Source organism: Octopus sinensis, linkage group LG27 (genome assembly GCF_006345805.1).
Source record: "Octopus sinensis linkage group LG27, ASM634580v1, whole genome shotgun sequence".
Lineage (NCBI taxonomy): Eukaryota > Metazoa > Mollusca > Cephalopoda > Octopoda > Octopodidae > Octopus > Octopus sinensis.
In genome coordinates this window covers 4439606-4463634 of record NC_043023.1, presented here as the reverse complement: position 1 = coordinate 4463634, position 24029 = coordinate 4439606, and the positions used below count along the sequence as shown (strand labels likewise).

Here is a 24029-nt window from a genome sequence, read left to right as displayed (position 1 = left end):
TTTCTAAGCCTAGTACTTATTCTATTGGTCTCTTTTGCTGAATCTCTAAGTTATGTAAACACACCAAAACCAGTTGTCAAGTGGGGGTGATGGTGGACACACACACACACGTACATATACACAATGAATCACTTTTAGTTCCCGTCTACCAAATCCACTCACAAGGCTTTGGTCAGCCCAAGGCTATAGGAGAAGACACTTGCCCAAGGTGCTACACACACACACACACACACACATACTCATGTGGTTGCGAAGCAAACTTCTTACCACACAGCCGCACCTGCACCTATATAGTGTTAGAAATTAAATGATTTGGCAAACAAAAGCTTAGAAGAAAGCAAGAGAAACAGAAGAAACCACAACATTTTCAGGCATAATCTATTCTATAAAATCCGTTCTGTCTGTCTGTGTGTCTTCTAGGATCTTGGGCATCCTCCATCCGATTGCGCTCAATTTTGATATGTAGATACCGACGGTATCAGGGCGTGTATAAGCCTTGAAAAAATTACAAAAATCGATTCCAGGTGAGAATGGGATCAATAAAGCCATGGGAATGTGCATTTGTACACGCAAGTACATCAGCTGTTGCGATCGATACTACGTGTATGCAAGAAAAATGCACATGCAGTTTGCTCAAAAAAAGCTGGCCTGTTTGGTGTCTCAAATTTAGGTTAAATCAGTGTTTCTCAAAGGAGAGGCCTATGGGACGGTCAAACAAGTTGTTTTGAGAAAATTTGGTTTGAATGTTTGGCAACTCAGCACCGTCCATTGGATGGGGGGGGGGGGGTTTGCTCGTACAAACAATGAAACATGTTCTGTATATTTCCTAAAATTCAAATAATGTGGTTTGACTCATGGAAATGTGAAACTCCTTAACCCTTTTCATATGAATCTGTCTGAAGCCACCCTTGGTTCTATCATACAAATGGCTAGTTTTAAGGTAATGTAAATTAAAACCTTCCACCAAAATTTTGGGTTATGTCCCAAACACTGGTTTAATAATGATAACTATCCGAGTAAATTTTTCATTATCTTTAAAATTAATTGAAATAAAGTTGGTATATTTCAACAGGGTAACAAAAGGGCTAAAAATACATCACCATCAGGAGTCGCTGGAGCCCCCTATGGTATATTAAGAATATAACACAATGAGTTCCTGGTGACTCCCATGGAATATAAAAGATATAGTATGGTAAATCACTAGTGACTCCCATGGAATATTAAGAATATGGCACGGTGAGTCACTGGCAACTCCCATGATATGTTAAAAACATAGAATGGCGAGTCACTGGTAACTGTCATGGTAAGAATACAGGGTAGCAAGTTACTGGCAACTCCCATGGTATATTAAGAATATAGCATGGTTCACTGGTGACTTCCATGGTAGGCAAAATATGGAACATGCTTAATTGCTAAAAACAACAGCACAACTGCTGGCAGACTTACTTGGTGGTGGATGTCTCTTGCATCTTCTCTTCTTTCTTCTGTACACTGGAAGAATTATAATTAAGCCTCATTACAATTAACTGTTGCCAACAAACTGCATTGTGAAAATATTTTAATGTTCAACCTTTATTTTATGTTTATGTATTTATTTTGCAAGATTCTTGATTTGGAATTGTCTTCAAACATTTATTGTTATACTTGAGGATGGTCATTTTTTGCCAATTAAGCACACACACTATCTATTTGATCTTCACTTTAGTTTTATTATTATCATTAATTATTATTATTATTATCTTTAGTTTCTTTGTCAAAGCTCTTTCCTCACACATCCTGTGACCTCTTCAGTGACTCTTTATCCCACATGTCTCGGAGACACATGGGATAAAGAGTCACTGAAAAGGTCACAGGATGTGTGATGAAAGATGTTATGACGTGGGTATACATGTCTGATGTAAAATGACATTACACAAATAGTTGGTTATGGTTATCTAAATATAACCTATCGTAGAAATATATGTTAGCACAGGATGCACTTCGTACTACTCAAACATAGGTACAATACTCAGTATTCACTGTTCAACTACTATTAAACCAATACATGTCAAACTAACACTGTCAACTATCCCCTTGACAGTTCACTCCGTTCTTATTTATTTTAGTAAATTCGTTAATCCACCTTCAGTCATAACATCTCCACTTTTTGAGAATTTAACTCCGCCTAGATTTCTCGATGGGACTAAACTTTTGCACTTAGGATCTATTTCAAGTACTTCTGTTCGTTTTCTTTTTCTCATACTTGAACATGTAGTTTCCACAATTTGTTTAGGTATTGGTACATCAAACATATCATAGAAGACTTCCATTGGAATTTCATTTCTTGCAATAAATTTAAAGCAAAATTTTAGGTAAAAGAAAATTCATTACAAATTTTCAAATCCAACCATAATGTACTGTTTGTAGCACTGGAACAAGTGAATAAGGAATTAGACAGACTGGAAAAAATAGCAGTGATTGAAAAGATCGACTATTCAGATTGGACATCTCCAACAGTGTATGTAAAAATGAAGAACAATAAAATTTGTGTATCTGCAGATTTCTCGATGGGACTAAACAAATGTTTAAAACAGTATAACTACCCAGTTCTATATTTAAGAGATGAGGAATTATGTACATTATTTACATTTGACAGATATTAGTCCTCATCTTGTTTATTGTTAACACAACATTTCGGCTGATATACCCTCCAGCCTTTTTCAGGTGTCTTGGGGAAATTTCAAACCTGGGTTCTCATTCCTAAGGTATTTTTCGATGTCATTATTATTATTATTATTGTTATTATTCAGGTCACTACTTGGAATCTTGGGGTTAGTAGCCCGCGATCTTAACCACTATGCCATATGCCCAGCAGACAAGGGAAATGCTACAGTGGTGATGAACAAGTCTGACTACTCTGAAAAGTTGGCAAGTCTTTTAAGTGATGGTAGCTACAGCAAAGTAAAGAAAGACCCTACTTTGAAAACAGAGAGGAATTTGTCACAGATCTTGATCAAGAACAAGGATCACTTTACACCAATGAAGTACAGACAACTGACTCAACACCACAGTAAACTACCACACATGTACGGTCTCCCTAGGATTCACAAGGATGGTAATCCATTAAGACATATAGTGAGCTGTAGTGGTTCAGCATGTCATCCACTGAGCTGCTTCCTTGTGGATATAATCAGTCCATGAGCAGGAAAGTCAACATCATACGTGAAGAATTCCACCCACTTCACAGAATTGATCAAGGATACTCCCACTGAATCCAACCAGATGGTGAGTCTAGATGTGATAAGTCTGTTCACCAAAGTCCCAACTGGTGAAGCACTATTGATGATTCAAGAAAAACTAGTGACAGACACCCATTTAAGAGAACGCACTAGTATACCAATAAGAAACCTAATGGAAATGTTGACCTTGCGTGTAGAAACTACCTACTTCAGAATGGACTCTAATATATATCAACAAGAAGAGGGTTTAGCTATGGGTTCGCCATTATCACACGTAATAGCCAATATATACATGGAATACTTTGAGAATTTGGCTTCAGAACCAACACCACTAAAACCAACACTATGGCTACGATATGCTGATGACACCTTTATACTCTGGCCCCACCAGGAATATGTTCAAGTGCTGTTAGATCATATGAACTCAATAAAGCCATCCATACAGTTCACAATGGAAAAAGAAAAAGACAATCAGCTGGCATTCCTGGACATATTAATAACACACACCAAGTATGGATTCAGGACATCCGTATATCGCAAGCCAACCTTCACTGGATGATACCTCAACCTCAATTCCCACCATCCATAAAGTGTAAAGAGAGGGATTGCTCAGTGCCTAAAACATCGTGCAAAGAATATAAGTAGCGATCGTGATACACACCAAGAAGAAATGATCAAGCTCAATAAAGATCTGTTAAGCAACAACTACCCCAAAAGTATACTATCCACTCCAATTATGAAGAAGAGGGAGGATGAGGCCAATAAACTGTCCACAGTCTGTCTACCCTATGTGAAAGGCCTCTCTGAAAAGATACGAAAGATATGCGGCCCATATGACATCAGGACAGTATTCAAGAGTAATACAATACTTCGCAAATGTCTCCTTCGAGTAAAATCACCAACAGAAGAGAATATGACCAAAGACTGTGTGTACTCCATCCCATGCAGCTGTGGTAGATCGTACAAAGGGGAAACATGCCACCCCCTCAAAATAAGGATAGGCGAACATCACAAAGCTGTGACACAAGGAGATATTGATAAATTGGTTATAGCTGATCATGTATGGGAAAATGGAGACCACCTCCCCCTTTGGGATGAAGTTAAAATAATAGACAGAGAACACCACTGGGAAATACGAAAACTAAAAGAAGCAGCACATATAATAACCTCCTAAGCAGACCGAATGCAGATATGAATAGCATATGGGAACCAGTATTAAGGAAAATAGTAGATTTATAAGCCCTAAAATTCACTCCATAATTGCCCATGTAGTGGTTAAGAGTGCAGATATGAATAGCATATGGGAACTGGTATTAAGGAAGGATAAAAAAATACTAGATTTATAAGCCCTAAAATTCACTCCATAATTGCCCACAGACATATAGCGTAGTGGTTAAGAGCATGGGCTACTAACCCCAAGATTCCGAGAACCCAGGTTTGAAATTTCCCCAAGACACCTGAAGAAGGCTTGGAGGGGTATATCAGCCGAAACATTGTGTTAACAACAAATAAGATGAGGACAAATATCAGATTGGAGCTGCCCTCCAATCCTCAGTCAAACCATGCAACACATGACAGCATGGAAAACAGACATTAAACAATGATGATGATAAATATATACATGCATATAAATATACATGTATGTGTATATATATATGTGTGTACATAAATATATATACACGCATATAAATATATATGTGTGTGTGTATATTAATATATACGCGCATATATATATATATATATATATATATATGTTTGTGTGTATATAAATATATACACGCATTCAAATATATGTGTGTGTGTGTGTGTGTATAAATATATACACGTATATAAATATATATATATATATATATATATCATCATCGCTTAACGTCCATTTTCCATGCTAGCACAGGTTGGACGGTTCGACCGGGGTCTGGGAAGCCAGGAGGCTGCACCAGCCTCCAGTCTGATCTGGCAGTGTTTCTACAGCTGGATGCCCTTCCTAACGCCAACCACTCCGTGAGTGTAGTGGGTGCTTTTTATGTGCCAGGCGAGGCTGGCAACGGCCACGATTGGCTGGTGCCTTTTCGTGCCACTGGCACGGAAGCCAAGGCGGTGCTGGCATCAGCCACCTTCTGATGGTGCTTTTTACGTGCCACCGGTACAGGTATCGCAACTACAATTTCCATTTGATTTTTTGATGTTGATGTACTTGACTCAATAGGTCTTTTCAAGCACAGTGTGTGTACATATATATATATATATCATCATCATCATCCTTTAATGTCCGCTTTCCATGCTAGCTTGGGTTGGATGATTTGACTGAGGACTTGCGAACTAGATGGCTGTGCCAGGCTCCAATCTGATCTGGCAGAGCTTCCACAGTCAGATGCCCTCCCTAATGCCAACCACTCCAAGAGTGCAGTGGGTGCTTTTACGTGCCAACTGGCAGTACTGGCTACGGCCATGCTCGAAATGGTGTTTCTTTACTTGCCACCTGCACAGGAGTCAGTCCAGCAGCACTGGCAATGACCTCGCTTGAATGTTTTGTTCACGTGCCACCGGCACAAGTGCCAGTAAGGCGACGCTGGTAACGATCAAGCTCAAATGGTGCTTTTTACGTGCCACCAGCACAGAAGCCAGACAGCTGCTCTGGCAGTGATCCCGTTCAGATGGAGCTGTTAGCGCTCCACTGGCACAGGTGCCAGTCATCGAATTTGGTTCAATTTCGATTTCACTTGCCCCAACAGGTCTTTGCAAGCAGAGTTCAGTGTCCAATGAAGGGATGTTGGCATGGGTGCCAGTCGTCGGATTTGATTTGATTTCAAATACAATTTCAATTGCCTCAACAGGTCTTCGCAGGCAAAGTTTTGTGTCCAAAGAAGGAAAGGTATGCATAAGTGGGCTGACTACATCCCTGCTGAAGACCACGGGTTATAGTCTCACTTGTCCTGCCAGGTCTTCTCACGCACAGCATATTTCCAAAGGTCTCAGTCACTAGTCATTTCCTCAGTGAGGCCTAATGTTCGATGGTCGTGCTTCACCACCTCGTCCAGGTTTTCCTATATATATATATATATATATTGGGTTGTCTGGAAAGTCCGTGCCGATTTTTAAAGGAAAGAAAAACGTCAATAGATACTTGCCATTACATTTTTAATCAACCAAATATGAACCATTTTGTTGCACAATGCATCTCCATCTTTCCTTTAAATTGAAAATACCCTCTTCCCAGAATTGAGGTGGTTTCAGAGCAAAAAATTCATTAAGGTATCTTTTTACGTCATCCAAGAATTGAAATTTTTACCATTAAGACTATTCTGCAGAGACCTGAATAAGTGGAAATCTGAAGGTGAATATGGAGGGTAGGGTAACACATCCCAGCCGAGCTGCAGCAATTTTTGTCTGGTTCCCAAAGAAACATGCAGTCTTGCATTATCAGGTTGGAAAACAACACCCTTCCTGTTGGCCAATTCTGGACGTTTCTCTAGAATTGCTGCTTTTAACTCATCCAGTTGTGTGCAGTATTTCTCAGAATAAATTAATTGTCTGGTTACTTGGGAGAAGCTCATAGTACAAAATTCCTTTCCAATCCCACCAGACACAAAACTTTTTTAGGGGTGGCTCATGTCACTTACTCCAGGATCGCTTTCTCTGAACATTTCGGTAGATAATCCATTTCTCATCACCTGTCACAATTTACTTTAAAAAAGGTGCTAGCATAATGAAAACAGCTGAAATGTTTGGTGCTTCAAGAAGTACTGTCTCGAGGGTAATGATAGCCTTTGAGAAAGAAGGGAAAATCTCGTTAAAATAAAACTCCGGAAGAAAAACTAAAACTTTCAGATAGGGACCGCCAAACTCTTACATGAATTGTTAGAAAGGATCACAAAAGTACAGCTCCCAAAATTACTGCAGAGCTTAATGACCACCTTGAGAACCTAGTTTCCACAAAAACTATTCGCCAGGAGCTGCACAAAGCCAGATTTCATGGGAGGGCTGCAATCAGAAAACCTCTGCTTTCAAAAACAAACGTTGCAAAGCATTTAGAGTGGAGTAAAAACCCTACAGAATTGGTCCCTAGAGCAGTAGAAGAATGTTATTTTCTCAGATGAGTCATCCTTTACTCTATTTCCGACCACCAGCTGAGTATACGTGTGGAGACAGCCAAAGGAAGCATTTGACTCAGACTGCCTTCTTCCAACTGTTAAACATGGAGGAAGATCTGTGGATCTCATGGGAGGAGAGCATTGCTGAGGCCCATGAGTGGAAGCTGTTAAGCTATGAAGAGCTGATAGCTGAGATTCAGGAGAAGGGTTACATCTGTGAGCTGGTTGCATTTGAGGTTGGCTGTAGGGTTTTCCCAGCAGTTTCACTCAGAAGGTTTCTGAAGGTGGCTGGTGTATCTGCTGTGAGGAAGACAATCAAGGAATGTGGGGAGAAAGCAGTTGAGAGTAGTGCTTGGATTACCAGGAGGCTTGTGAATGCGTACAAGGCCACAGAACTGTCATGAGTCTGGTTGCAATGCAATACATCCAGGTGTTGTGGGCCATCGTGTGGAGAGATACTGAGTTTAATGGGCCAAAAACGTATATATGTGTGTGTGTGTATGTGTGTATATATATATATATATATATATATATATATATATATATTATAGCCTCAGGCTGACCAAAGCCTTGTGAGTGGATATCATACACAGAAACTGAAAGAAGACTCATATATATGTGTGTATTTGCATGTGGGGGTGTGTGTCTGTGTTCATACCCCCACCATTGCTTGACAACCAATGTTGCTGTGTTTACATTCCCATCACTTAGCAGTTCAACAGTTCACTGATAGAATAACTACTTGGATTACAAAGAATAAATCCTGTGGTCGATTTGTTCAACCAAAGGCAATGCTCCAGCATGGCCACATTCACATGGCATTTTAATCCTGAACAAGGCTGGGTAGCTCTACTAGTATATGTGTGTGTGTGTGCGCGTGTGTGTGTGTATATATAGATTGGCATATTTCGGTCATATTATGCGGAGAGAATCCCTGGAGAAGGACATCATGCTCGGAATGGTCAGTGGCAAGAGAGGAAGAGGCCAACCAAGAACCCGCTGGCTTGACACCATCAGGAGTGATACCGGAATGAACATGGCCAGTCTGAAGGAAGTGGCCCAGGATAGAACTGACTGGAGGACACTGATCCAACGAGTGACCGAGAGTCGACTTCGACTGAGCGGAAAGAGATATATATCATCATCATCGTTTAACGTCCGCTTTCCATGCTAGCATGGGTTGGACGGTTCAACTGTGGTCTGGGGAGCCCGAAGGCTGCACCAGGCCAGTCAGATCTGGCAGTGTTTCTACAGCTGGATGCCCTTCCTAACGCCAACCACTCTGAGAGTGTAGTGGGTGATTTTATGTGACACCGACACAGGTGCCAGACAAGGCTGGCGAACGGCCATGCTCGGATGGTGTTTTTTATGTGCCACCGACACAGGTGCCAGACGAGGCTGGCAGACGGCCACGCTCGGATGGTGTTTTTTATGTGCTACCAACACAGGTGCCAGACGAGGCTGGCGAACGGCCACGATCGGATGGTGTTTGTTACGTGCCCACAGCACGGAGGCCAGTCGATGCCGTACTGGCTACGGCCACGTTCGGATGGTTTTCTTATGTGCCACCGGCACTGGTACCACAAAGATACAAATTCCATTGATGTTCATCTATTTTGATTTGGTTTGATTTTCACTTGCCTCAACAGGTCTTCACAAGTGTCACAAGAAGGAAGGTATGTACAGGTGGACTGACTACGTCCCAGGTAGGGGCCACGGGTTATGGCCTCACTAGTCTTGCCGGGTCTTCTCACGCACAGCATATATATATATAAAATTATAATTTGGGGTATCTAAGAGATACCTCCACACTGGAAATAGCAGCCAAAACTTGACTCTAAAACCACATTAAATGTTCATTTAATGTGGTTTTAGAGTCAAGTTTTGGCTGCTATTTCCAGTGTGGAGGTATCTCTTAGATACCCTAAATTATAATTTTAATAATAATTATTACCTTTTAAGGTTTCTATTCCCATGCTGGCCACTTGATAAGATCGATAATTAAATTAACGATCTTATCCTTATTTATAAAATTTATATACGTATGTATGTATACACACACACAAACACAATGGGCTTCTTTCAGTTTCTGTATATCAAATCTAATTAAAAGACTTTGATTAGCCTGATACTGTAGTGGAAAACACTTGCCCAAGGTACTACAGAGCTGGACTGAACCTGGAAGCATGTGGTTGGAAGGAAACTTCTGAATTAGACAGCAAAACCTGTTTTTACAGGCTGTAATTTTGGTTGTCTGTTTTTAAATAATATTTGGGATTTCTATCTCAAAAACAAAAGCAATAACTTTAAACAACTAATTATAAATGAAGATAATGAAATGTGAATGTTTCTGAAATTTGTAATTAAATGAAAAATGAGCAAAAATATAACTGAATCAACAAAACTACATTGACATGTTACTTACTCCAAACAACTGGTTTGACACTGGTGGATCAAGCCACATTGGCAGACTGTAAACGGAGACCAAACTACATTGATCTAGGAGCTATTATTGAGTGTTAGGTGGACTGTTAACTAAATGGCACTCTGTCAGTTACAACAATGAAGATTCCAGTTGATCAAATCAACAGAACAGCCTGCTCATGGAATTGATAAGCAAGTAGTTAAGCACTCCACAGACATGTGTACTCTTCATGTAGTTCCCAGGGAGATTCAGCGTGACACAGGCTCTGGCCCTTTGAATTGCAGGTACAACTTGTTTTCACCAGTTGAGTGGACTGAAGCAACGTGAAATAAAGTGTCTTATCCAAGGACACAATGTGCTGCCAGAAATTGAACATAGGACCTTAAGATTGTGAGCTGAATAACCTAACCACTAAGCCACCACCTTCACAGGTGAACTGATTACTTGGTACACACATACAAACAGATATATGTATCATGTGGTTAAGAAATTTGTTTCACAGCCACATAGTTTTGGGTTTCTTCCCATGCATTTTAAGAATGAAAAATTTACATTCTCAAAAATGAATAAAATGTTTTAAAGACTTATGTAAAATAATTTGTGAGGTAGAGAAAACGACAATTTAAAGCATTTGCAATATACACCCTCAAAATACTTTCTTTGCAAAATTTCATTGAAATAAATATACTTTCCAAGAAGTCGAAAAAAGTGAGGAGCACCAAAGTGTAGTCAAACCCATTATTCTAGGTCTTTCAGAAAGACCAGTAGCTAAGATTAGAATATTTGTAACAGATTGAGGGACAGCAGAAGTTCCTGTGTGCCCTACAAAAATACTCTAAAAATAAAACAATCACAATCACATTGTTGAAATCTCAAAGCTACAAGATAATGCAGTATCAATAAATAGATACTACATTTGACTGAGTAATCTGAATGTGAAAGGGTTAAAATAATAAAAGAATAGCTTCTATGTTTTTATCTGCGACCATGCTGGGGCACTGCCTTGAAGAATTTTTAGTTGAATAAATCAACCCAGGTTTTTATTTGTCCTTAAGCCTGGTACTTATTCTATCGATCTCTCTTGCCAAACCGCAATGTTATGGAGACATAAACACACCAACGCTGGTTGTCAAGACAAAGACATGATGGGCTTCTTTCAGTTTCTGTCTATCAAATCCACTCAAAAGGTTTTGGTTGACCGAAGGGTATAGAAGACACTTGTCTAAGGCACAACAGAGTGGGACTGAACCCCAAACAATGTGCTTGGAAGCAAGCATCTTACCACACAGTCATGGCTGTGACCACACATTGTTTATGTCATACTGAATTTCAAAACTGCAAGAAAATGGGAGGTATTTTGTCTTTAACGGTTGAACTTGAAAGCCTTCAGTTTTTTCTATCAAAAGGGTTTTCCAACTCAATTTTCACACACTATTGAGTTCAACTGTTAAAAATGCTTGGCTGTGTGGTAAGAAGTTTGCTTCCCAACTACATGGTTCTGGGTTCAGTCTCACTCCTAGCACCACGATAGCCTTGGTCAAACCAAAGCTTTGTGAAAGGATTTTGTAGATAAAACTGAAAAAAGTCCATCACATACATCATCATCATCATTTAGCATCTGCTTTCCATGCTAGCATGGGTTGGACAGGATGACTAAAACAAACACAGACACAAATACACACATACATATATATGCAACAGGCTTCTTTCAGTTTCCGTCACCCATATCCACTCACAAGGCTTTGGTCATCCCTAGACTATAGTAGAAGACACTGAACCTGGAACCATGTGGTTGGTAAGCAAGCTACTTACCACACAGCCACTCCTTCACCTATATGTGTGTGTGTGTGTGTGTGTGTGTGTGTATATGCATATATATATATATATATATATATATATATATATTGATAGAAATGGTAAGACAACAAAAGATAGATATATATATATATATATATATATATACCATCAGTTAGTTATCATCTGTTTTCCATGCTGGCATGGGTTGGACAGGATGACAGGAGATGGCCAGCTGGAGAGCTGCTTGGGCTCCAGTTGTCTGTTTTGGCATGGTTTCTATAGTTGGATGTCCTCCCTAACACCAGCCGCTTTACAGAGTGCACTGGGTGCATTTGCACAACACTGGCACAGGTGCTTTTTCCATGGCATCAGCACCCACAAGCCTGCAAGATTAGAAATGCTCAACTGAAGAGGGATGTAGGGGACACACCTGTAGGCAAGGACGACCACACATTTACCTGGCTTGTTGTACAGCAAACCACCAGAAGTCTCTGTCCCCTGTCATCAAACACTGACACTTTGTTCTGAAGCAACCATATATTGTGTTCTACACCAGGTTATTAATCTCACAATGCCAATGTAAAATATACATATATATACTGAGATGATGAAACAAGCCAGTCTACCCACCTATTGCCATTGTGCAACACATTTCCATGGATCCCTACTACTTTCAACTGTGAATCAGGAACCCCTATTAACTTCATCTTCTTGTCTGTGGTTGTTTCTTTTTGCAGATTTGACCCGAGAATTGTCTGAAATTAATAGAAAAATACTGTGATGAGGTGGAGTAGTAGCTCAGAGACAAAGAGGTAAGAGTTTGTAGGCTACTGACCTTGGGGTCACATGTACAAAAGGGATGGTCACTCAACATACTAGAAACGCCAGCTAGATCTCTCACAAATCACACATCATCATTTAAATCTACTTTTCCATGCTTGTAAGGGCTTCAACCCATGTTTAAAAGAGGCAAATGAATGCCCTTCTTGTCACCAACCCTTACCTGTTTCCAAGCAAGGTAATATTTCCCCATGAATAGATATGTGCTCACAAAATATTGGAAATGAATGACACACGACTTTACATAATATATATGTGGATCAAAATACTCACAAGGTTTTGTTTGACCCAAGGCTACAGCAGAAGACGCACAAGATATCACGTAGTGGAACTGAACCCAGAACTATGTGGTTGGGAAGCAAGCTTCTTACCATACAACCACGCCTGCACCTATATATATGAATTTTATCCCCCAACATGCGTGAAGTTGCGGTAAAAGTTACGAAAAATAAAAATAAATGCACCCTTTTAAAGCCTAGCCAGGCTCATGGACCCAGTTTCCCAGTTTCTATGACGTATGTCTTGCCCATCGCAGCGTTACTCATTTTTGCCAGCTGAGTGGAATGGAGCAACATGAAATGAAGTGTTTTGATCAAAAACACAACATGTCACCCGGTCCAGGAATCGAAACCACAATCTTACTATCATGGTGCTGACACCCTAACCACTAAGCCACGCGCCCCCCACAAAAGTTACGAAGGTGTATGAATAATTAACGTAGCTTCAACTCTCTTGTAAGCGCCACAATATCATTACTGAAAGTAATTTTAAGTAAAATAGTGGAATACCACTATAAAAGGGAACAATGTTTGAACTGGGATTAAAATACCAACACCACGACGACCAACACTAAAACAGTCACAGTACTTACCGCAGATAACTTTTTCCAGTTACTAGAACATTCTTCCGCTTCAGTTGGAACATAACAAAGTCCGATACCTCCAGATTCTGTTTTTTGTGCCATGGATTTATCGACATCTTTCGTCTTCTTTTCATTATCACCATTTATTAAAGTTTTCTTTTCGTTTTCATTTGCGACAGCTTTCTTCTCTTTCTTCGTCCTTTTCCATTTCTGCTTAAATTTGTGAACAAATTTGCCATGTCTTTTATCACCATGTTTATTATCATTATTTTTATCGTTATTTGTGTTTTTGTACTTAATTTTTTTCTTTTTCTTTCCAACACTATTCTTAAACGTCCGAGGAACTGATGACGAAGACGATGGCCCAGATGAAGTTTTGGAGGCTGTTTTATGCAATTTCATGTTTTAAATCTTAAATCTACATCAGATATTAAGTCAGTCCCTAACAACGCGTCTCCCCTTTCCTGTAATACCAACAATTTCTTCCAATTAATCCTTTATATATAATATATTTACTGTTTCAAGAGAAAACATGTGCTTCCAAGTTTATAGATGAACAGGAAGTTATGAGAGTTATCTGCTCCTTATATATATGGAAGCACGTTTCCTGTTTCCATCTACAGAAAGTCACCGTTTGGCAACGTTGATTACTTCCCTTGTCGAAAAGAACGTAATGTGTGCTTGTTGTACTAGAAACAACAGTCGAACCTCTCTTCCTTTCCACCCAATCGTATAATATATCTTTTTACTATCCACAAGGGGCTAAACACAGAAGGGACAAACAAGGACAGGCAAATGGAATAAGTCGATTATATCGACTCCAGTACGTAACTGGTACTTATTTAATCGACCCTGAAAGGATGAAAGGCAAAGTCGACCTCGGCGGAATTTGAACTCAGAACGTAACGGCAGACGGAATACGGATACTCATTTCGTCCGGCGTGCTAACGATTCTGCCTTCCAACAACTACAAATACTATCTACTATTCTATACATTTGATAATGTAGTCCTGAATATATTATATTTGAATTTTTTAAATGGGATAGTCACAGCTGGAACGTCGTTGATCATAAACCTGCTGCATCAAGAGAGACTGGGAGCTAAACAACAATTATAGCTATAGATGAAATATCAGAGATGCTTTGCTTCATTCAGAAACTGCAGGAGTTACTCAGATGTTCCGCAAGCTCTTCTAAATCGATCGCAATACAGGAAACCTTGCCATATCGTCAGCAGGTATCTCAGGGTCAGAAGCATTTCGTCCCTTAGCCTATACACTTTGCCTAAATGAGGCAGCAAGGACTGAACTAGTTTCCACCTATGGAAGGGTTCCACTTGTGGTCTCTTATAGCCATTTTGAGCTAGTTTCATTTCCCAAGCCTAAGCCAACTTTAGTAGGGTATTAGGCCGCATGCTGTCTCTTGACATGGATCTCATCACCTAAGTCCTGATAATTTGTTTCCTTAACCTACTTGGGTAATTTCAAGTCTGTCCTCCCAGGGCTCTATGAGTTTTCACCATAATGATTGTTTTTGTATTTCTGGGGAGCAGGAACATGTGTTGTCGAAGTGATATTATCACTATCTTCTCTGGAAAAATAAGTCTGCTCTTTAGATCCACTTCAATATACTCATCTGAGGCTGACTAAAAATAGAAAACAGGTCCCCTACCATTAATTTTGCCACTTTCTTTTAGCAATTTCATACTCTTTGCAGATCAGTCCACTTGGCAATTTCGACAAGGACCCTGTCATGTCTCTACTTGAATCGGTCTTCTCTCAGTGCCCAAGGCATCCAGGCAGAATGTTGTTCAGGGAGCAAAGAGTTGCTCTGCACTGCATGCAGGAGGAATCTTTTTCTTTGCCCCATATTTTACTACACATTTGATAATGTAGTCCTAGATACACTATGTCTAAATAAAGGATGGGATGGTCACAGTAGGAACATCTTTGATCTTAGGTCTACTGGATCAGGACAAATCTGAGGCTAAACAAGTGGAGTTTAGGTTAGAGATAACAGCGCCTGAAAAAAAACACAAACAGAAAAAGAATTTGTTGCAGTTGCTTCCTCCAGAGTCATATCCCAATGATGATCATATTCGTGAGAAAAAATCGTGTAAAAAAATCACCAAAAACAATCACAGTAATGAAAACATAGGAATCCCAAATTTCCTGATTGCAGGTCCGGAGTGTTCTTAATTCGTTCATGGAGTTAGCCATTAGATTATAAAAAGTGTTACCATATAAAAAAAAATTTGTTGCAAAAAGTCACATAAAAAAATTGTCAAAAACTCCCTTCTTTTCCCTCCTTCTAGTCCCTTACCCTACAACAGCCTCAATGTTCGGGTAAGATCATATAAAAAACAATAAAACTAACTTTCAATCAGAATATTTACTTTTTTCTTTTAATTACTCTTGGAATATACAAATCTTTGATTTTTGGAAGGAATTTATGTAGTGACTTGGTACTTTCTATAATGCCTCCAGCCGCAATAATCAGGCTTTCAGCTCAAAGCTTCTTAATTTTTTTTTCCCCTTGACATCTCTTTGGTCTTTGTTCACCAATTACAAATATCTGTTAACTTTTAGCACAAAATGTTCAAATGGAAACCATTAACTTTTTTCTTGGACCAAACAACTATAAACAAAGGAAGAGTTTTGTCTGTTGAGTATGTTAACATCTTGAGGAGAATAAAGGCAAAGTAGAACATGTTTATCTCTATAAAGACAATACATGCCAAACTTTTTAACAACACCATCCTACCTGTACTTTTAGACACAGGTGAGATGTGGGCTATCACAGGGAAGGAAGAACATCAAGCGGCTATGACTCAAAGGGTCATAGAAAGATCTATGCTAGGAATGTCATTCTAAGAGTATATCCAGGAGGAAATGATTCCAGAATGGAGCAGAATGAATGAATTCATTGCAGAATACTGAAAACACAAGATCAGCTGGGCTGGACATGTTGCAAAGTTCACAGAAAACAGGTGAACTTGTGCAGTTGCTGAGACGAGAAAAAGGAGATGGACTTTCTCAAAAGTAATAGAGGAGGTACCACGTAGTAGCAACTGGAACTCCTCATCAATGGTGATATGTATGAAAGCAATATTAGAAATAGTGTGTAGGGCTGACATTTCTAGATGAGAAAAGGCATCAGTGATAACATTGTTCTCGAGCAAGATACACCTGATGACTGATGTGAATTGAAAAGGTAATCCAAGAACCTCGATTCTCTAGGAAAGGCTAATCCAGTATTCGTTGTGTAGCACAGTGGTTTTCAACCTTTCCTTATCTATGGACCCTTTTGATTACTAATTTGCTCTGGTGGACCCCTATAGCCATTCAATGTTTAAAAACTAGTTTTATAGACACTTCTTTCAAAATTCCTGTTTTGTTTTTCACACATTAACTTGTATAGGTTGAACTATGTAAAAGGTTTCTTGCTCTGATGAGCAAGAAACCTTTTTCATGGACCCTTACAATAGATCCCTGATTTACTATTTTGCTTGTGTGGAGCCCCTTTGATTACTGTTTTATTCTAGTGAACCCCCATAGCTTATCCTTGTTTAAAAGCTTGTTTTAGAGATGCTTCTTTTGAAATTTCTATTTTGCTATTCAAACACTAACTCATCGAGGCTGAACTATGGAAAAAAATTTGAGAATTTGAGAATTGTGTACTCAATTTTGGTAGTGTTGAGCCCCCAAAATCTTAAATGTAACCCCAGGGGTAATATGGACCCTAGATGAGAACTATTAGAGTAACATAAACACATAGCTAGCGAAGATTGTAAACTGTCTTCCTACTAATGCTAGAAATGTTTTGATGCCAGGTAATTGGCTAATGAGGACTAGTGGCCAGGAGTTTAGGCCACAACCACAAGAGTGTGGTATCAATTCCTGGACTTGGGTTCTTGAGCAAATTACTCTTTCAATTGTCCCAGACCACTCAGCCATAAACTGATATGTATCTATCTATGTATATACATGTACATGTGTGTAAGTGCTACTATATAATATAAATGTATGTATAGATTAATATACGTACACATAAGTATGAGCATGTATTTGTCTGTATACATCTATAGGTCTATACAATTTGATGTACATGTGGGTGTGTGGTTATAAATGTAAGAATATACATATCTCTTTACTCTTTTACTAGTTTCAGTCATTTGACTGTGGCCATGCTGGAGCAACACCTTTAGTCGAGCAAATCGACCCCAGGACTTATTCTATCGGTCTCTTTTGCCGAACTGCTAAGTTACGGGGACGTAAACATACCATCATCGGTTATCAAGCAATGTTGGGGGACAAACACAAACATACAAACGTATACACACACACATACATATATATATACATATATACGACGGGCTTCTTTCAGTTTCCAAATCCACTCACAAGGCTTTGGTCAGCCCGAGGCTATAAGACACTTGCCCAAGATGCCACTCAGTGGGTCTGAACCCGGAACTATGTGGTTTGTAAGCAAGCTACTTACCACACAGCCTCTCTTGCGCCTATGTATATGAATAATTATGAACATGTGTATTTGTGAATGTACTGTATATGTTTATATATATTTATGTGTACATATGTGCATATATATGTAAATGTACATATATTTGTGTGTGTGTGAGCAGAAGTAAAGGACATGGACTGCACCTTCTTTCAGGGTTTTTTTCTACAGAAACCTACTTTTTCGACTGTGGAGATTCTGAATTTGCAAAAAAAAAAATCGGCATTTGAAAATTTTGGAATTAAGAGAGGTAATTAAAAATTAGTTTTGCACACATACATGACAACAAAATAACATTTTTAAAGAATTTTTTCTTTTTTGGTAATTCATATTTAGAAAGTGGATCTTTGATTTGGCTGTTGTTTCTAGCTTTTTGGACTTTCCGGTTAGAATGTACTTACAGATTGAAGATTTTGAAAACCCCAAAAACACATTTTCAAAATTTTCAGAATCATAATCTCCATATTTTTCTACTTATTTCACAAAAGAAATTTTTTAAAAAGTGAAAAATTGCAGGGTGGGGGGATTAAAATTTTCAAATGCCAATTTTTTTTTGCAGATTTGGAATCTCCAGTCAAAAAGGTGGGTTTCTGTCATGTGACCTAACACTACACCTGTTTCATGCTACACTAGCCCAACAGCAATCACTAGACAACACATATACTTGATTTCTGCACAAGGCCTTTAACATGTTTCATGCCTGCCATAGATCAAAGTCACAATATGGATCTTGACAACCCATCAACTAAACCCTTAAACAAAACTGGCTGGAATTTGCAGGTCAGTGTTTTCATCAAACAAATCAATCTGATACTGCTTTTTCTCTATAACCCTCTGGGGGATGTTCAAGCCTGATAGTAAGGTTTGGACACAGAACTGTGTACTGTCTCAGAGTTGGCAGATGTGATGTCTTATCACACGGCCAGTATTGCAGTGATGATGACATATCTGCTATTGATGGCTTTTTTGACAAATGGGATGAAAGATGCTTCACCGATGGAATCCAAGCTCCAAGCACTAGGACACAAATAGAAAAAAAAAGGGACCGTAAGGATGACTATGTTGAAAAATGAACCTCATTTGGTCACATTCCAAGAGAGCACGTTGGTCAGTCTACAAACTTTTCAACCATACCTCATATAATTCATCATCATTTAACATTTTTTTTTCCCCATGTCCGCCTGGTTGGGTGGTTTGACAAGAAGACAACCCAGAGCACAAAATTCTATGTCAGCTTTGACACGATTTCTACAGTTGGATGTATATATATATGTGTGTGTGTATATATATATATATATACATAATGAACTACAAAAGAAACAGTTTTAGGTAATTTGACATTGGGAAGATGTCACTAACCCACAACACTCTCTTTTGAAAACAAGGATGGCATGTAGGGTTCAAACTAGCCCACTTTTCATGAACATGGTAATGCTCACGAACACATCTTAATGAAAAGCATGATGCACATGCAAAACGATGAATCATTGGGTATAAAAGGTACCCAAATTGACCAGCCTGTCATTCGTCTCCCGGATAACACAAGCATGCCAAGACTAACATGAAATCAGAGGGAGGAAGCCATCAGACATTTCTATGCTGGTGAACGTCCAAGGGCCATTGCTAATAACTTGAACTGTAGTATTCGGACAATTGTGCAGCTGAGGGAACAATACAATGCCAAACAGCACGGATGATTGTCCATGCAGTGGCTGACCAAGGGTTACAACACATCAAGATCCCCACTTGCACTGACAGCACCAATTCTGTGTAGAGACAGTTCACCAGTGGCAGAGATCTTTCAATCCGTCTTGTTGATGTCCAGTTAGGGACCTTCATCCTCCCAGATCCTCATCAACTGGGACATCTGCAGCAGGCTCAAAAACTGGCGATATCAGCAGTGGAGGACTGTAGTCTTCTCTGACAAAAGTCAATATTGCATTTCTGTTCCAGATGGCAGAGCTAGGGTCTGGAAAGGGGTATCATGCTGAGGGCTGTGTGGTGGAGAGGAACTCATAGGGAGGACAGAGCATCATGATATGAAGTGGGATTACACTCAGCCAGAAACTTGAACCATTGACCTTCCAAAATATCAGCCAAAGCCAGGACAATGGGCTAACTGCTGCTTGCTACATCAACCAAGTGTTGAGGCCTCGCATTGTGTCATACTTTGCTCATCATCAGAATCACAAGCTCCAACATGACCCCCATGCCTATACTGCCAGGTGGACTTCCGCCAACAGCAGCACAACATCCAGACACTGTCATGGCCATCCAGACTTGAACCTCATAGAGCACCTGTGGGATGCAATCCAAAGAAAGCTAAATGACATCCGTGGTACAACTCACTGCAAATTCTAACAGAGCTATCCCCTGTCTTCATCAATCGTTGGGGGCATTTAATGTACAGAAGAAGCCTGGCAGTAATCAATGCTAATGGTGGTCACACGAGATTATTGAGTTCATCTCTTTGGATCCAGAACACTCCATCATCACGTAACATCAAAACATGTCTAGTTCACACGAGATATGAAACCAAAGGATTTTTCTCAACTATTACGTTACACATACAAATATATATATTGCTATTCCATTGTAATACTTTCAATTCAAAGGACTAACACTGTCACGTCTAATTCCCCTGAAAACTATGTTAAGGCTACATGTATCTGTGGAGTACTCATCCAATTTCACTAGACTGTTCTGTTGATGGGACCAACTAGAACCCTTGTCGTCCCAACCAGGTGGTCCAGTCTAATTTTTTTTATTCGTAGCTATTCTTTTTAGCCCTAATCCCACCTTTTTTCCCTGTAGGTTGCTCGACTGTCTCAAGTGAGGGATACAGTTTATGTTATCCATAATTTTCTACACAGATAGTAGAAGTATCAATTCTTTAGCATTTAAACCAGTTATTTTCAGCCAAATTATCCTGTTTTATGCTCAAACTGGCCAGACATGGCCTCCCACACCAACCTTACATCATTCTAATAATAGTTAGCTCATCAAAATCTCAAAACTACAAAGCGATGTGAATAAGCATTACATTTGACAGAGTAATCTGAATGCTGTAGGGTTAAATGATCGAATATAAGTGCAAATGTAGCGTAAGGTAAGAAGCTTGCTTCCAGGCTCAGCCCCACTGTGTGAAACATTGAGTATTTTCTATGCCCTCAGGCCAACCAAAACTGAAAGAAGCTTGTCATGTGTGAATACGCCTTTCTGTCTGTTTGTCCCCCATCACCACTTGACAACTGCTGTTGCTGTGTTTACATTCCCACAACTTAGCAATTCAGCAAGAGACCAATAGAAAAATTACAACGCTTAAAATATAAGTTTTGGGGGTCGATTTGTTTGACCAAAACCTTCCAAAGTGGTACCTCAGCACGGCTGCAGTCAAATGACTGAAACAAGTAAAAGATAAAAGTTATGAATCAATCATGCTGGGGCATCTCCTGGAAGAGTTATTAAGCAAATGAATTGGACCCAATTTTTCTTTGGCTAGACTATTAAGTTACAGGGACATAAACACATCAACACTAGTTGTCAAGTGGTGGTGGTCATGGGAGGGGCAAAGACATACACATACAAGGGCCTTCTTCGAGTTTCCATCTATGAAATCCACTCACAAGGCTTTGATCAGCTCAATGTGTCACATACTGAACCCAAAACCCTGTGGTTGGAAAGCAAAGTTCTTACCACACATGCACCTATTGCTATCTAAAAAGTTTCTCAGCAGACAAAATGGAAAAGGCATTGCCCAACAGGATAGCAAGGAAGGTGTGCTGGAACAGTCACTTTTCCCAAGTGGGGCTCACCATCTCCACCCACGTACCAGTGAGGATGGATGTAGTCTAGAGCGGCAGAGAATGTCAGAGGCCTTCACTGCCAGGCTCAACCACAAACATGCCAGAGAGCAGATGAAATTTGAGTTTGCCTGGGCTGGCAGTAGAACACACAAAGTTTCTGCAGTGGAACTCATATATGGAAGGTGAAGGTATTCCACCACAGAACCAGTCTTCATTTAGAGACATCCAACATACTTTCAAAATCTCAGCATTAAGTGGAGATTCTTGAACCAACACCGACTACTCTAGGCTAAGAATTGACCCCACCATTATCATATTTCTTTTGAAATACACTGTCTTTGTTTCAACTAAATTTGAAAATAATGAATTTATTGAAATAACTGTCATTATTCAAAGTGGTGTTTGGGATAAAATTTTGATGGCAGGTTTTAATTTAAATCAACTTTAATCCTCCTTACCATAATTCTGTCTACTGGCTTTGTTTCAATTAATGAAGAATTTATCAAAATTTACATGCAATTTTTTTAATTTAGCTCACATATCTAACCACTTTGTTACCATATCTCTGAAATACACTGCCTTTATTTCAATTTATTTTGAAAACAATGACGAATTCAGTAAAATAACTGTGGCAAGCCAGGACCACTTTCCATCCTGTCCATAAGAAAAAGCTTTAGATCAGGGGAACTTTTTTTTTAACCAATTACCCCAAAATATTTTGACACTGAAAGGAATTTCTTTTTGAATTCAAAAGGTTTATTAAATCTATTATCCTGGTTCACAAATGTCGGTTGTTGCAAAATGCAACTTTTTGATCACCTCATGCTATTTTGAAAGCCATTGCAGCAGTTGACATCCAAAAATGTGAGATATACATTTTTTTTTTCAAATTCATTGTAGCTTCCTTATTGAAGTTCAAAAAGTTTCTTTGTCAACCCTTGAGGCTCTTCTGGAACATCAACAATTTCACAAAGGGATCTACAACCTATGTGAATAAAAATCTGGAGAAGAGAAGCACTCTTTGAATCAGTTAAGATGCCTTATAACTGTATCCTTGATGTCAAAGCTTTCAAAAAACAATGCTAACTTTGAAATGGCAGCTTTTCATTTTCTGCCTACAATATAAAAGCTTTTATTTTTGTCTAGGGAGTCTGATTATCCCCAAGAACTTCATTTTTAATCCACTTTCAGTAATATACCCAAGTTTGCTGACCCGTTTTAGGTTATATTACAATTAGTACCCTAGTATCAAATAGCTGATGTGGGTTTCAGTCTTGCTCAAATTTGTTTGTCACGGGTGGAGATGCACAGCTTAGTAGTTAGAGTGGTGGATTCGTGATTGTAAGATATTCATTTCAGTTCAACTGGGCAATGCGTTTTGCTCAAGAGCACAACACTACACCTCCACTTCCCTGGCAAAAATGAGTGATGATGCAACAGACCAGTATCCTGTTGAGAGAGGAAACCAGCCGTACCACATCACAGGTGCCTGCCGAGCTATGCAATGGGAAGTGCACCTGGTGCCATCTACAACAGACACTAGCAGTAAGAAACACAAGATGTGGATGTTTCTCTTCCAGTGTCATGTTCAATGCCAACTTTCATAAAGCCATCCAATTCCCATCAGTTTATTCATGATGAGGAGCCAAGTTATCTCCTGTCCATTTACACAGTAATTGTAAACCAATTCACCATGGAAGCAAAACACCCAAAACTTACCTGTTCCAGCCATGCTAGGGCACCACCTTGAAGAATTTTTACTTGAAAGAATGGACAACACTTCTGTTTTCTTTAAACCGTTGTACTTATATTGGTATGTTTTGCAGAACCTTCTATTAGAGGGGATGTAAACACACATAGTGGACAAACATAATCGCATGACTGGCTTTTTTTTTTTTTTCAGTTTCCATCAACAAAATCCTCTATCAAAGTTATAGAAGATACTTGCCCAAGATGCCAGGCAGTGGAGAAGTTAAACTTCTTACCACACAGCCACAAAATATTTGCAACACTGTTTTAACACCCACTTTTCCACGTTCATTTGGGTCAAATAGAATTTGAAGAGGCAGATCAGATTCTCTTCGTCACCAACCTCACCTGTTTCCAAGGAAGAGATTTTCCCATAACCAGCCATTTCACAGTGGACTTGATAGACACAAGTGTTGTGATGTTGCTTGTTCAAGGTTCAGGAAAATGACATTTCTCATTTCAAACTTAAACCTAAGGTCAGGATGAGGTCAAACACATTTCATCTTGGAATTTGTAATTGTGTACTACAGTATACATATCTATATTCTTTTCAGTCATTTGACTACGGCCATGCTGGAGCAATATACTTTAGTTAAATTAACCCCAGCACTTATTCTATTGGTGTCTTTTACCTATCTGCTAAGTTACAGGGACAAACACCCCAAAATTAGTAGTCAAGCAATAGTGTGTGTGGGGAACATATACACACGATAGGCTTCTTTC

The 24029-nt window shown here is 39.3% G+C and overlaps 1 protein-coding gene across 2 annotated transcripts in view; it reads right to left on the bottom strand.

Moving 5' to 3' along the window:
• LOC115225328 (RNA exonuclease 4) overlaps positions 1 to 13820 on the bottom strand; it is a 37008-nt gene extending 23188 nt beyond the window's left edge. Inside the window, exons 1-6 of one of the 2 annotated variants that reach the window (XM_036513996.1) lie at positions 13243 to 13820; positions 12162 to 12286; positions 11163 to 11165; positions 10896 to 10901; positions 9731 to 9736; positions 1447 to 1491 (exon numbers count right to left, since the gene is read on the bottom strand). In XM_036513996.1, the coding sequence (XP_036369889.1) occupies positions 1447 to 1491; positions 9731 to 9736; positions 10896 to 10901; positions 11163 to 11165; positions 12162 to 12286; positions 13243 to 13635 (578 nt within the window). In that variant the 5' untranslated portion in view covers positions 13636 to 13820. The remainder of the gene's footprint in view (positions 1 to 1446; positions 1492 to 9730; positions 9737 to 10895; positions 10902 to 11162; positions 11166 to 12161; positions 12287 to 13242) is intronic. The other variant, XM_029796278.2, reaches the window with a different exon arrangement.
• Positions 13821 to 24029: the final 10209 nt, after the last annotated feature.